Source organism: Phoxinus phoxinus (genome assembly GCF_949152265.1).
Source record: "Phoxinus phoxinus genome assembly, chromosome: 11".
Taxonomy (NCBI): Eukaryota; Metazoa; Chordata; class Actinopteri; order Cypriniformes; family Leuciscidae; genus Phoxinus; species Phoxinus phoxinus.
In genome coordinates this window covers 5,547,832-5,560,346 of record NC_136886.1, presented here as the reverse complement: position 1 = coordinate 5,560,346, position 12,515 = coordinate 5,547,832, and the positions used below count along the sequence as shown (strand labels likewise).

Genomic DNA, 12,515 nt, shown 5'->3' with positions numbered 1-12,515 from the left:
GATGTAGCTAACTATTTAAAACATTGTCTAAACCAGCAGGTGAGCTGTTTGTGATCTCTATTTTTAAGTCCATAGGGCCAGCAAGTTTGAGTCACTCGTAATTAAATCTTGAGCAGGCCCATTGGCGCAGGTCAGGGCGGCTCTCCACTGCCCTTTCCCTAGACACAGAGCACCTGTCTAGGTGATGAGGGAGCTGGGAGGTCCTGGGTGACAAGGTGTGTGGCTCAGGTGAGGCCCTCTTAAGGGAGTTTAGAGGTTATTACAAGTAATCAGTCGTAATGAACACCACACCATTATACCCGAGAGTCACGCGTACACACACCCACATTTCCCTCAGGTGGGGTGCTTTTTCAATTCACCAATGTGTTGTCCCCAAGCAAAGAATCGCTGCTAATTATAATTGCACAAAGCACACAAGGCAATACGACCAAGGAGAAAACACCCAAACAAACGTGTGCGGTCTGACAAGAACATCCGCGACAATTAGCCAGAAACTAGATGCATGTAACACTTTTTAGATGTACATACAGTGCTCTACATTTAAACTTGTTTTAAAAAGTCATGTTTTTTATAACTAAATACGTCTGTTCAGCTGGAAAAAGGCAGAGTGTAACACTGAGACGGTGCAAAGACTCTGGGGTGACAATACCTTTCTACTCACCGTTGTAAACTCAAAGTCCTTCTGATTGGCTAAGTTGAGGATGTAATCAATTCGATACTTATTTGCTTGACAGGCTAACTGAACTGAAGGTACCAACATGGACATTGCCGTCACAATAGTCTGTAAAGGAACAAAGACAGTCAGAGTTTCAGTTGAGTTCACATTTGTACATGTTGAGATTACGAGTTAAGATCAAAAACCTTCCACACTTACCTCTATAGCTTCTTTTATATTATTCTTGATGTCTTGAATTTTCTGTTTTTTCTCTCTGTAAAAAAAAATAACACTTGGTTACTTCAGATCAATTAATTTTTAGGCAACGTAATAAAATAGCTTTACTCCCGGTTTCACAGACAAGGTTTTAACTTAGTCCTGGACTAAAACGCATGTTTAAACTGAAAACAACTTGCACTGGTATATCTTAATATGTCAGTGCCATTGTTTTGAACTGTAAAGGCATGTTTATAAAAGCAACTTAAATGTCTTAAATAAACTAAGGCTTAACTGGAATTAAAAACGAAAGTCTTGTAACTAATATTATAAAACTGATGGTTTAGACTCTAAATTATTATTGGATGACCTGCAATGGCTGCAAGTTGTTATAAATTAGCAAAAATACAAACATGATTTGCATATCATGCACAAATATATCTACCAAAGCATAGGCCTACATGGTATAACAAGCCCAAGCATTAATAATTCAGTTTTCCTGACTTTTCCTGATTTTTAGTCATCAAATTATAACTTCTTGTCTTGTTTCTGAAACCACTACCAACTAATTCATGCAACTATTATTTATTTTGTCTTCCATTAGCATTCAAATTTTTACTTATGTCGAAATCCCGATCCATATTTCTGTAGCCTCTGTAGTATTTTTGCACACCTCTACTACACTGATCGAGGAGTAGATTAGTGTACTAGTGGATTATAGCAACTTTACAAAAGGTAATATCAAAACTGGTTTTAGACCATCCAAGCATTTCTAGATAGTAAACTACTTTTAGCATTTAATTATAATGGGATTTTCAGTGAGCAATACCCATAGTACATTAATAAGAAGTCCTATCATGGAAACAAAAAGCACTGCATTTCACAATAAATAGATATACACTAAGGTTATACATATATCACTCTGAAATACATCAGATGACAACACAATAACATAAGGCACACCTTTACCACAATGATTTGAATTTCAACATCCTCCCAAAACATCGAAAGGAGGAGCGAGACCATCACCGAAAAACATTACACCAAGACGATGTTGCTAACAAAATGGCATGATGAATGAAACGGGGTTTGTTTATGCTCTCTTTCATACTTGACTGTATGCTATGGTTATGGACGCAATAAAAATCTAGTCTTGAGTTTAAAGCGGAATCAAAAAAGTACATAGATGTGAAAGCCATACTTACTCAGCATTGAAGCCATTGACATGTAAAATGCGCATCTGTTTGACTATGGTGCTTTTCCCCGATTCTCCAGCCCCTGAGAGATGAGCAAAAGAAAGATATAAATCACAAGGGATGTGGGAAGAGGGGGAGTCAGATATCACCTGATTCAACAGGAATAATTCATTACACTTCACAGGAGCGTTTCTTTTATGAGACAAACTAAACAGAAAATTCCTACTAAAATCCACAGCACAAAATGTTTAGGAATTATATTATTATTATCACTAATAATACCACCATAACAATCATATTCATAAACCCATTTTATATGGAATATCGTAACTTTGTCCATTACTATGCAAATAAAATATCATAACTTTGTCCATTACTATGCAAATAAAATGTCGCCAGTTTAAGGTTTTAAAATAACCACATGCTATATGAATATTTAGCAGGTGCTTCCATATTTCATATCACACAAGATTTCAAAAAGATGCTTCACTCATTGATTGATATTTCATTAAATTGTGAATACTCTCCAATAATCACCAATCAATGCAAGTAAATCTAAACTAAAAAGTAACTGGTAGCTATCTATTACATCAAATAATGTTAAAGAACTGTCTAGAAACACCACCTATTTTCTCTATAAAAGCCATAGTTGTCAAACACTGACAATGATTCTACAATTTATGGTCAATAGCGCACAGTTGTCTGAGTTTCCAAGTGCTAAATATGAGAAGAAAGTAAACTTCTCCCTTGTGGATGTGAAGAACAAGCTACAGAAGCACCAAAACACCTCAGATTTAGGCTTTCAGTTCAAATGCATGACGAGAACCTCTTTATCACAACACATATTCTGTTACCAGGCTCCAATTGTGTCAAATAGGCCTGTTTGCATACAGGAATTACACTTTTGTGCTCCAATTACACATCCCTAAATCATATATCATTACGACACACTTCAATCATGGGTATCTAGATATACCCGTTTCCTCACTTAAATACCAGACATTATGATTCAGAGTTGCTTCGCTACGTTGAATACATGGGATTTTGATTTAAAACAGGGTACTTTTAGGCCATGTGTATAGCTCAAGCATGCTAAACAAATAGGTTGTTGGAGAACTGAGTTTTATCAAAGTAAGTAAGACCAGACCCGTCTCTTAAACAGAGACTAAATCAAATCAAACCAATGTTAAAACATGTTCATGCCTGGCTAAGAAAAGTCGCTTGCTGATTATATCAGATTCAAGGTAGCAAGGTAATAAGACAATTTCTATTATTTTCAGTATTTACTCAATTGACACACACACAAAAATGTGTATTATCTATTAGTAGATTTTGGAAATGACAATAAGCGAAATTACTATTTATATTAATCGCCTGGTTAATACAACGGTCTGTTACTAATCTAAGATATGAATGTTCAAAGCATAATTATGAAATAAAATATTAACTGATGTAATCAGTTTGTTTCAAATTAAAAGTGTCAAATTATAAGGGGGAAATATCATTATCATTTTGAGGGTGCCCAGAATGTTAAAACATAAAATAGAAGAACTATGCAAACAACCCTCCATATAAAATGTCATAAAATATCTTGATATACAGCATGTCCCATGCAACTAATCTCCCAAACAACTTAATTCAGAAATGTTTACATTAAGTTATTTTATTTCCAGCTACATGAACAGGCACATTGTTACTTTAGTAGAAAACAATCCTAAACTCATGAACACAAGCCTAAAGAAACATGTAATAATGTGTTTGCATACATCTCTAATAATATGAGAGTTATAAAATCACGTGAGACCAAACATTTCCATAATGCAAACCGTATTGAACACAAATCAGATGGGAATGAATGGAGAGATTGAGTGGTGTTGTTAGATGAAGCACCACAGGCCTCCCAGCCCTAGCCCTGAGGTGTCCACTACTACGGCACAGGAATCCCGATCGAAGCGCGTGCACCTACATCACTTACTCGAACAAATGAATCAAATGCACACAAAACGCTGCGTGTGAGTGACAGAGCCCGGTGACGTCACACGCGGCTCAGTCCAGCAGTGACAGAAGAAGAAGAACCTCAGCTTTGGGCTTTCAGACCAACCTACCTAACAGTAGTAGTCGATGAGTTGCTCTGTAGATCTGTTTGTCTTTCTGGAGCTGTTTCTCTATCTTTTTGTTGGCTTCTCGCTGGGCCTTCTCCTCATTTCGCTGGTCCTCAGTTTTACTGTTGCCCAAACAACCCATTTTCCCGAAAACCCAAGAAAAGTTTTGGGGTGGGGTGGTGGGGGGGAAGGTGAATCTACCGTATGAATAAATGATCCAAATTCCTTGATTGGCCTCCGATCAGAACACTTTGATGGAAAACCGGGACATTTATACTTGTATGCACATGACTCCCCTTGGATTTAGTTGATACGGGCAGGGGAGCACGGGGAAATATGAAAGCTATGGGTGACTAGTATTGGCGAGAATCGGTGCTGGTGAAAACACACTAGGCCAGCATACACACGGCCGAGTCCTGTCGAGCGCTTGCTGCTATAAAATATGAGATTTCTGTGTGTGGATGTGCATCCAGCGAAGCCTTCGACGTTACATGAAGGATTTCGGCTTTCCCACGACGGCGATTTATCAAATTTCCCGTGGCGAATCCATGGTCGGTGTCCCGATATAACGACTGACTCCTATTAAAATCATGAATAGCTCCACAAAACGCGATTCTTTTCGGTATCTTGCTGTCGAATCAGTTCGCCGATGCAACGACACGGGCAGAACGAGATAGAAAGGGTGGCTACAAATTAAAAAAATAAATATTTCCACCAAAATGACGGCATGTGGATCATTCCGCCCAGCGCCGTGGCCGACATGAACCTTTTAACTCCGTTACGAAACGACGTTTGTCTGCGAGGAAAAATACGGTGTTGCTGTTGAAAAATTCTCCTCAGATTGACGCTATTTTCCCTCCTGTTCAGCTTATGGTGACTGATCGCTTTTTTTCGGCTTGTCCAAATCAAACGAGGCCCTTCGCCGTCTTCTCCGTTACTGTAATTTGAATTTCTGCTCACATCCGTAGGCTTTGCTTTAACGCGAGCGGCGATCCTTAACGGTTCTTACAACCGCAGATGCAAATGTGACCGATTCCGTCGATATTTCACCGGTTATCGCAGTCCGAGTCCGCTGTCAGGCTACGCTTTGTATCCCTCTTGAATTCGGGTGGTAGATCATGTGCATTTGGATACGTGAAGATAAATCCGATACCACAACGACAACGATGGATCCCCTACGGACGGAGCGCGTTGAATCCCCAATTGTGGCGAATGAATCCTTTTCGAGCTGTATTTTTAGCGATTATTTCCTTTTCTCAGTGAATTGTACATTGAGATAGAGAGAGCGTTGAAGAGATGGGTGGGGCAAACAGCTCTCATTGAACCCTGAGTACGGGCTAATCACATGACAGCCAGAAAACGTCAGCAAGCGGCGATTCTGCGGAGAAAAGGCGCCCTCTTTGAAGACATGAATCATACGTGATAAAGTTCGCGATTCACCCGATACATCTTTGACTACTATTTACAGTTATCGCTGGTTATATGTAGGCAGTGCGATATACTCGTATGTTTAATGGATACGTTTCTGAACCCGGCTACAACTTTAAATTATGTAAATATGCGCATCTTGCATAGGATTGGGAACCGAGAACTGTTTCCGTTAAAAAAAATGCCGGAGGCCAATCATAATTGTTAATGAATCATGGTTCTTGAACGTGTTTTGTGCATCCGAGGTGGATAAAACACTATTTAAATATTCTGAGCAATGTAGTTCGATTCCCGAAAGGATGACTCTTATGAATCGGTTCTTTGTATTGAATCACTAACATACAGCGCGACCTATGAGCGCGACTAGAGCGTTATGATTCCAAAACGAATGACTCGTATGAATCGGTTCTTTTTAGTGAATCAAACATTTATAAATCGCACGGAGCACTAACTGAACGTGTACTAAAACGTAAACATAATGTTTGTTGTAATCAGTGGCATTTTATAAATAAATACATAAATTTTTTATTTATTTTATTTATTTTAATTCAGAAATTCTCATCATTTGGCACTGCTATGCAATACGAGCTATTCTTTCAACGTAAAAAAGACTAATATTTAATTAGTTAGCATTTAGAAATGACAAAAATATTTTTTTAATTGAAGTGTTCATCATTTGTTAAAATTTGTCCATACATAATACAGAGGACTTCCTATTTCAGTGAATGTTAATTAAAAACTCCCCCTTATCAACTTCAAGAATTAACTGATGCATTTGTGTGAGAAGGCACTTAATTATTAATAACTGCAGTGTAAATTAATGTAGGAGCAAAAAAGAGATATGTTATTTAGGCTAATTTTCTTAATATTGTCCAAACAATTTGAAGCAGCCACTGATTTAAGCATGATTGCAACAATATGCAACCAGAAGTAAAACTTGTTGAAAAGCCATGTCACAACCAAAGGTGTCTAAACTCATGCTCACTTACATGGATTAAAGTGCTTTTATTATAATTAAAAGCTTCCTATCAGTATTTAGATTTTCCATTGTAAATGTCAAGATAAATCATACTGTGTAGGCCTACCACATTTTAAGCAACAAAGAAATGTTCAAATAAACTGAAAAAGCACTATACAGATCTCCATGCTGAGAATCGCCACATGAAAAACGTTACCCTTTGTGAAGATTTACTTGCAATATATGAAATTCTGAATCAACAAATAACCAAAATAAATCAGAAATATTATAAAAAACAATCTATGACACCAGCATATCTTCTACTGACAATTAATGACAACATTCATTAGACTAAACATGATAGCAAGGACTTCTTAGGGGTTTAAAACAATGGCTACAATCTAAATTAAAACTTAATCAAATAGGCTAGTTCAGGATTTTCTCCAAAATGATTTTAATAAAAAATAGTCTTGGAGCAAATGCAGTGAATACTTTTTCGGTGTAAATATTAGGTACATTCATCAGACATGCTAAAGAAAATATACACTTGCATATATCTGGCAATAAACCTTATTTATACTTTATACATTTTTTTGTGTATACAATGCATTAGGTGTGAATTATAGTCTAGAATAGAGATACAGCTGTTTATTATTATTATTTTCCTTCAGCTAATAAAAGAAAAGACAAGGCACTGACATTTCATTCAAGCTACAGCCTAAAGCCAAACATGTATCTGGTGCCTTGATGTGTCAAATGAAGTCATAGATTTTTCAAATATATTTATATTGCTCAAAACAAAGGTTTTAAATAGTGACATGATAACCAGAGAGGAAACCAAAAAAATCAATGTGATGTCAACATGAGATAAACTACTTTATGGCAGTGACCGAATTGGAAAATGACGTTTCATTGAGCTATTTTTCAACAGACTGTGGTCTATTTTTGATCCCTTAATCTGTGTGTGGTGTTCGGGAGCAGAGACTAAACAAACTCATTTGGAAACAAAGTATGGTTTTACAGTGAGGTTGTATTAAAAGTAAAAAATCAACAACTACACGAGCCACCATCTTCAGTTTAAGTTCTTCAGTTGGACACCCTATTAAATTACATTCTGAGACTAAACCCAAGTTATCACCTTTAAATAAAGATGCATGATAAACTTATTATAACTCTTGGGTTTGGGTGATCTATCACCAGAAGGTGGCAGCATTTCTCTAATATTTGATCTCCAGCAGAGTTGTTTTTTTGTGGAACACTACACTGTGAAAAATGATATCATTTGAATGGAAAGAGACTAAAAATTTGACAGTAAAAACCTGTTACTAGGTTAACAGTAAGTTTCCTTGCTATATACAGTGAAAAACTGTACTAGATCATACCTTACATTTAATATAATTTTACAGTAAAATACTCAAAATAAATACTTAAAATAAAATTTAGATTTTGAAAGTGTATAATTTACAGTGAAAACCCGTAAATTAACATTTCCATAATTCCCTGCGTGACACTTCACATTTGATGTATATTTTCGTTGAAATAACTGTTTCTTCGTAGTTTTTTTCTAATCAGTTATATACATTAGGGTTTTATAGTACGTCTAATATTGTTAAATGAAATGTTTATAGCATTTTTTATGTCATGTCTGTTAGCATGATGGTGTTTAGTATTTGTGTGAATTACACTGTGTATTTACTACCTTGTGGAAAAGCTGCTTATGATGATCTTTGATTCATCATGTGACTTTCACATCAACTGTTTATGGTTGTTGTCAATGTGTTATACAGGTACAAAACAGATATTAGTATAGGTTGGTATATTAACATTATATCAGTTAATGAAATAAAAAACAATTATATAAATTTAAGTGAAATCTGTAAAACCAAAAATGTTACTATTGTATTTTTTACGGTAAATTTCTGGCAACATGCAGATGCAGGTTTTTTTTACAGTTGACATTCCCAAATTCAAGCTTTTATTCACATATAAACATTCATCAACTTACACATTAGTTGTGGTAAACGGAAGCTCAACCAATGAGGTTCATTCTCATGTTACACATGACGCTTGAGCTTTCACGAGAACCAATGAGGTTCATTCTAGTTCATTCTCATATTCTTGCTTTATATGTGAACAAAAGCTTAAATTAAATCTGTTCACAATATAAGCGATCGTGTCTCTTCAGAAAATTGAACTATCCATTTAAGGAGTCCAGTAAGGATAGACCAATATAGAGTGGTGCAGGTATAACATCACTTTGTAGGCCAAAACGTGGATGTTTTATAGAAATGTTATATAGTTCAACATGATGAAATGTTAGAATATGATCAGTATGTTATTCTAATATTGATCTAGCTTCCTGCTAGTCTCATACAGATAAACTAACACATAGAATAACATTATAACTTTCAACGCACTCAAATGCAGTTTAGTGTGATAGTGTAGAGCAAGTGAAACAGCGCTGCGTTACCTCACAAGTTTCATTCATCTAATAAACTGACCTGTGTGAGTATTAATTCAGCACTTGCGTGTAGTTCGGTAGAATGAAATGTCCTTATTCCTTTATATCCGCGGGACTCGCGTGTGGCGCTGATATCTGTCTCTCATTAGCAATCGCGCCCTGCTTCATACCACAGTCATGTTAAAAACATCAATGTATTCACTCATCCATAAACATTATTAGATCCATCAGCATGACGACAAGTTCCATAATTCCGCGTATGCGTCATCAACCTACGCCTTTGTTATTGTAAGAGGTTAGCGAGTCGCGACCCCTAGCGGTGAAAAAAATGACATATTGTAGCTTTAAATGGCTGTAATAAGGTCTGTGGTATACACAAGCTCAAGACACTTTCAAGTTTTATTCTTTTATTCTATGACATAACATACATCAGTGTTACCCCACTCGTGATTTTTTAAAGCTGTTATGTGTTTTGAATAAGACGGTTGCTAAAAAGTAGCTAAATGGAACTACAGAGGCGGTCAGCGAGATTAAACGTCATCATGTTTAAAAAGTAAACTTTTACAGTTTTTACAGGCTCATTGTGCTTATAATAGAGCTCTTATAAACTAGTCTAACTCAAACGTTCTGGGATAATGTTTTTCGAAAGCTAGTGATGGTGACGTTGAAGTCGAGCGACGGTGGTGTAGTTCGTTTACAGCCTACCTTCAGCATTTAACTTCTGGCGACTGCATTTAGGCAAAAAAATTCTTAAAAGTTGTGTTCATCTGTGAAAATGATCTTGATGGACAAAACATGTAAGTGTCATAAACTTTAGTTGATCACAGAGCTTGTTTTTTGCGATAATCCAAAAGCCTGTAGAAAAATCATATTGGGTTTTTTTTGTCGAGGGAACCAGTGTGATGCTAACTGCCGATTGGCCTACAAAGTGACATCATGCAACAACAACAACAACAACTTTAATTCTGGCTCCAACAGCTTTGTCAATGGTAGGGATGCACCAATGTGAAAATTTTGGCCAATACCGATGACCGATAATTCTTTATATTTGAAAGCCGATAACCGATATATCGGCCGATAAATCTAAATCCAAAGTTTTATATAATTTTGAGAGCCTGATTACAAAAACAAAAGTCTCACCATTAAAAAACATGTCCCAAACACAATTATAATTATAACAACAATTATAATGTTGTCATCTCATGATAATTTTATGTAGCCAATATGACAGAATTGCGCTGCACACAATTTAAAAAGTATTTTCCTGCTTTGAAGTGATTTCAATAATTTTTCAAGCAATTCAAAACCATCACGGTGAACAGTGCACATCTGAAGCGTCTCAGCTGAAGATAATAATCCATTATTTATTGGCTTTAATATATCGGCTAAATTTTCTTTTCAGGCCGATAACGATAACATTACAAATGAACATCAGCCGAAACCGATTTGGTGGCCGATATATCGTGCGTCCCTACATTCTGCTTTCATTTCAGAGAATTGTATTGTGTAAAATAAATGTTTTTCTTTGTCTCATTTGCCAAAATTACTTACTTATTTATTATTAATTCATTCATTAATTGTATTATTTATTATTCTTGTTTTATTTGCCATAATTAATTTGTATTATGCATTATTCTGCCTTTAGTTTGATCACAAAATTAAATGAACAGAACATGTGCTTGAGACAAAGACATGAGTTTTGTAGCTCGCTGAAAAAGTAGAAATTTTTTTTTTTTTGCTTAGTCAATATTTAACAAAATTCGTATTCTTTTTGAAGAAAAAATGAGTAGTGTTTGCAGGGCATTCTGGGTCGCCCAGAAGTCTCTGTGATGTTCTTGTCCCTCCTTTAATGTTCTATGGGTTTTTTAGCCCGTTTATTCATTGGACAGTAAGCAGTATAGCACTGTTACACAATGAGGTTTAATACAGTCAAATCTTTAACTCAGGACCCGTTTGTGTTATGTCACATTACATAAGACAGTCCCTTTCAAAGAAAGAGGTAATTCTTGGAATTAGTCGCCTTCTCCTTGTCTGTTGTTATATTAAGAACTGCATGCCTTCCTCAAGATTTTAAGATCCACTGAGACTAGAGCAAAAACTAGCCGTGATAAAGTTTCGGCATGCATTACGGACGATTTGGCTTAATTTAGTTGTTTGTAGCCAGAGGTTAACAGCCACAGACTCTATTAAAAACTGGATATGGTATGTGTGTGAATGTTTTTTTCTCTATTTCATCCTTCATGAGAGGATGTGATTCTGTTTAAGTGAGCAATAACACCATGCAATCACTTAAACTAAGATATTACTCTTGTGGGCTTGCAGCTGCGAGCAGTGAGTTCCAGCTTCAACAACAGAGGCAGCAGTCAAACGCGGCCACATCAAAAGAGATAAGCTACAACAAATTTCATTGAGATAGATTCTGCATTAAAATCACAAATTATTATTAAAGCCCAAAAGCAGAAAGAAGGCATTCTATTGACACACTTCATAACCACACTTCCTTTTTAGACGAGCACACATATCACACAAACACTGTCAGCCAAGCCCAATAAAACACGAACACACAGATCGTTTTCCAACTTTCTAAGGTTGCAACAATCAGCTTTGTATGTGTGTGTCATCTGTTTTTGAACCGAGCGCCCGCATGACTAGAGTATTTTGGTCACAGTGCTTAACAGTTTCTTCGTTTGTGTCGTCGGGCTGCCCTCCTTTTCTTGTGTAACTTGTTAATAAAAAGAAGAACAGCTCTCATAAAGGTAGCGGCATATGAGGCCTTGTGTAATACTACTTTATCATACCATGCACGGCTGCTCTAACGCTGTTTACACCTCCAGTAAGTAAAGCCAGGGGGAAATCCAAGAATTCAACGAGTTTGAGAAGGGGAAAAAAATAAGGCATTGATGCTAGGAATTTCTTGGGATTTATAACACACCTTTAAATACAGAATCAACATGTATTCCAGTCGGATGGGCATAAATACATGGCATCTTTTGGTTTACAGAAGATATTTAGGCGAATGGCACTTGGTTTTTAAACTAAGAGGAAGTTAAGCCACGCGACTACTGCAGAAGTATAGGCGGAAGGGGGAAAAAAATCATAAAAATGTATATGCCACAAGAATAGCACTGCAGTTTCAGAAAATAAAATGGTCTTTGGAAAACATTTTCACTTGACCTTAGACTAGAATCAGCAGAATGTCTAGATGTACCAGTATGTTCAGCAAAAAGATTGAGTTTTTTTAGCCATACTTTAATTGACTCTTGATACTAATTATTTTACTCGTTGTGCACACACACACACACACACACACACACACACACACACACACACACACACACACACACACACACACACTAGTAGGACCAGTTTAGCTGCCACAGATTAGATCTTGACCAGATGTTTTCACTGTTATGACAGTTCATGACAATCACAGAACCAGGTTTAATCCGAGTTAAAGTTCTCAGTCCGTATGAAACTCAAAATTACTTTAAATGCTCTT

General features: G+C 36.3%; 1 protein-coding gene across 2 annotated transcripts in view; it reads right to left on the bottom strand.

Annotated features, from left to right (window-relative positions):
- gnas (GNAS complex locus) overlaps nucleotides 1-12,515 on the bottom strand; it is a 36,601-nt gene that overhangs the window by 21,308 nt on the left and 2,778 nt on the right. The window contains exons 1-4 of one of the 2 annotated variants that reach the window (XM_079629569.1): nucleotides 4,173-5,538; nucleotides 2,077-2,149; nucleotides 875-929; nucleotides 662-781 (exon numbers count right to left, since the gene is read on the bottom strand). In XM_079629569.1, the coding sequence (XP_079485695.1) occupies nucleotides 662-781; nucleotides 875-929; nucleotides 2,077-2,149; nucleotides 4,173-4,311 (387 nt within the window). In that variant the 5' untranslated portion in view covers nucleotides 4,312-5,538. Of the gene's footprint in view, nucleotides 1-661; nucleotides 782-874; nucleotides 930-2,076; nucleotides 2,150-4,172; nucleotides 5,539-12,515 lie in introns of those variants that run through there. The other variant, XM_079629568.1, reaches the window with a different exon arrangement.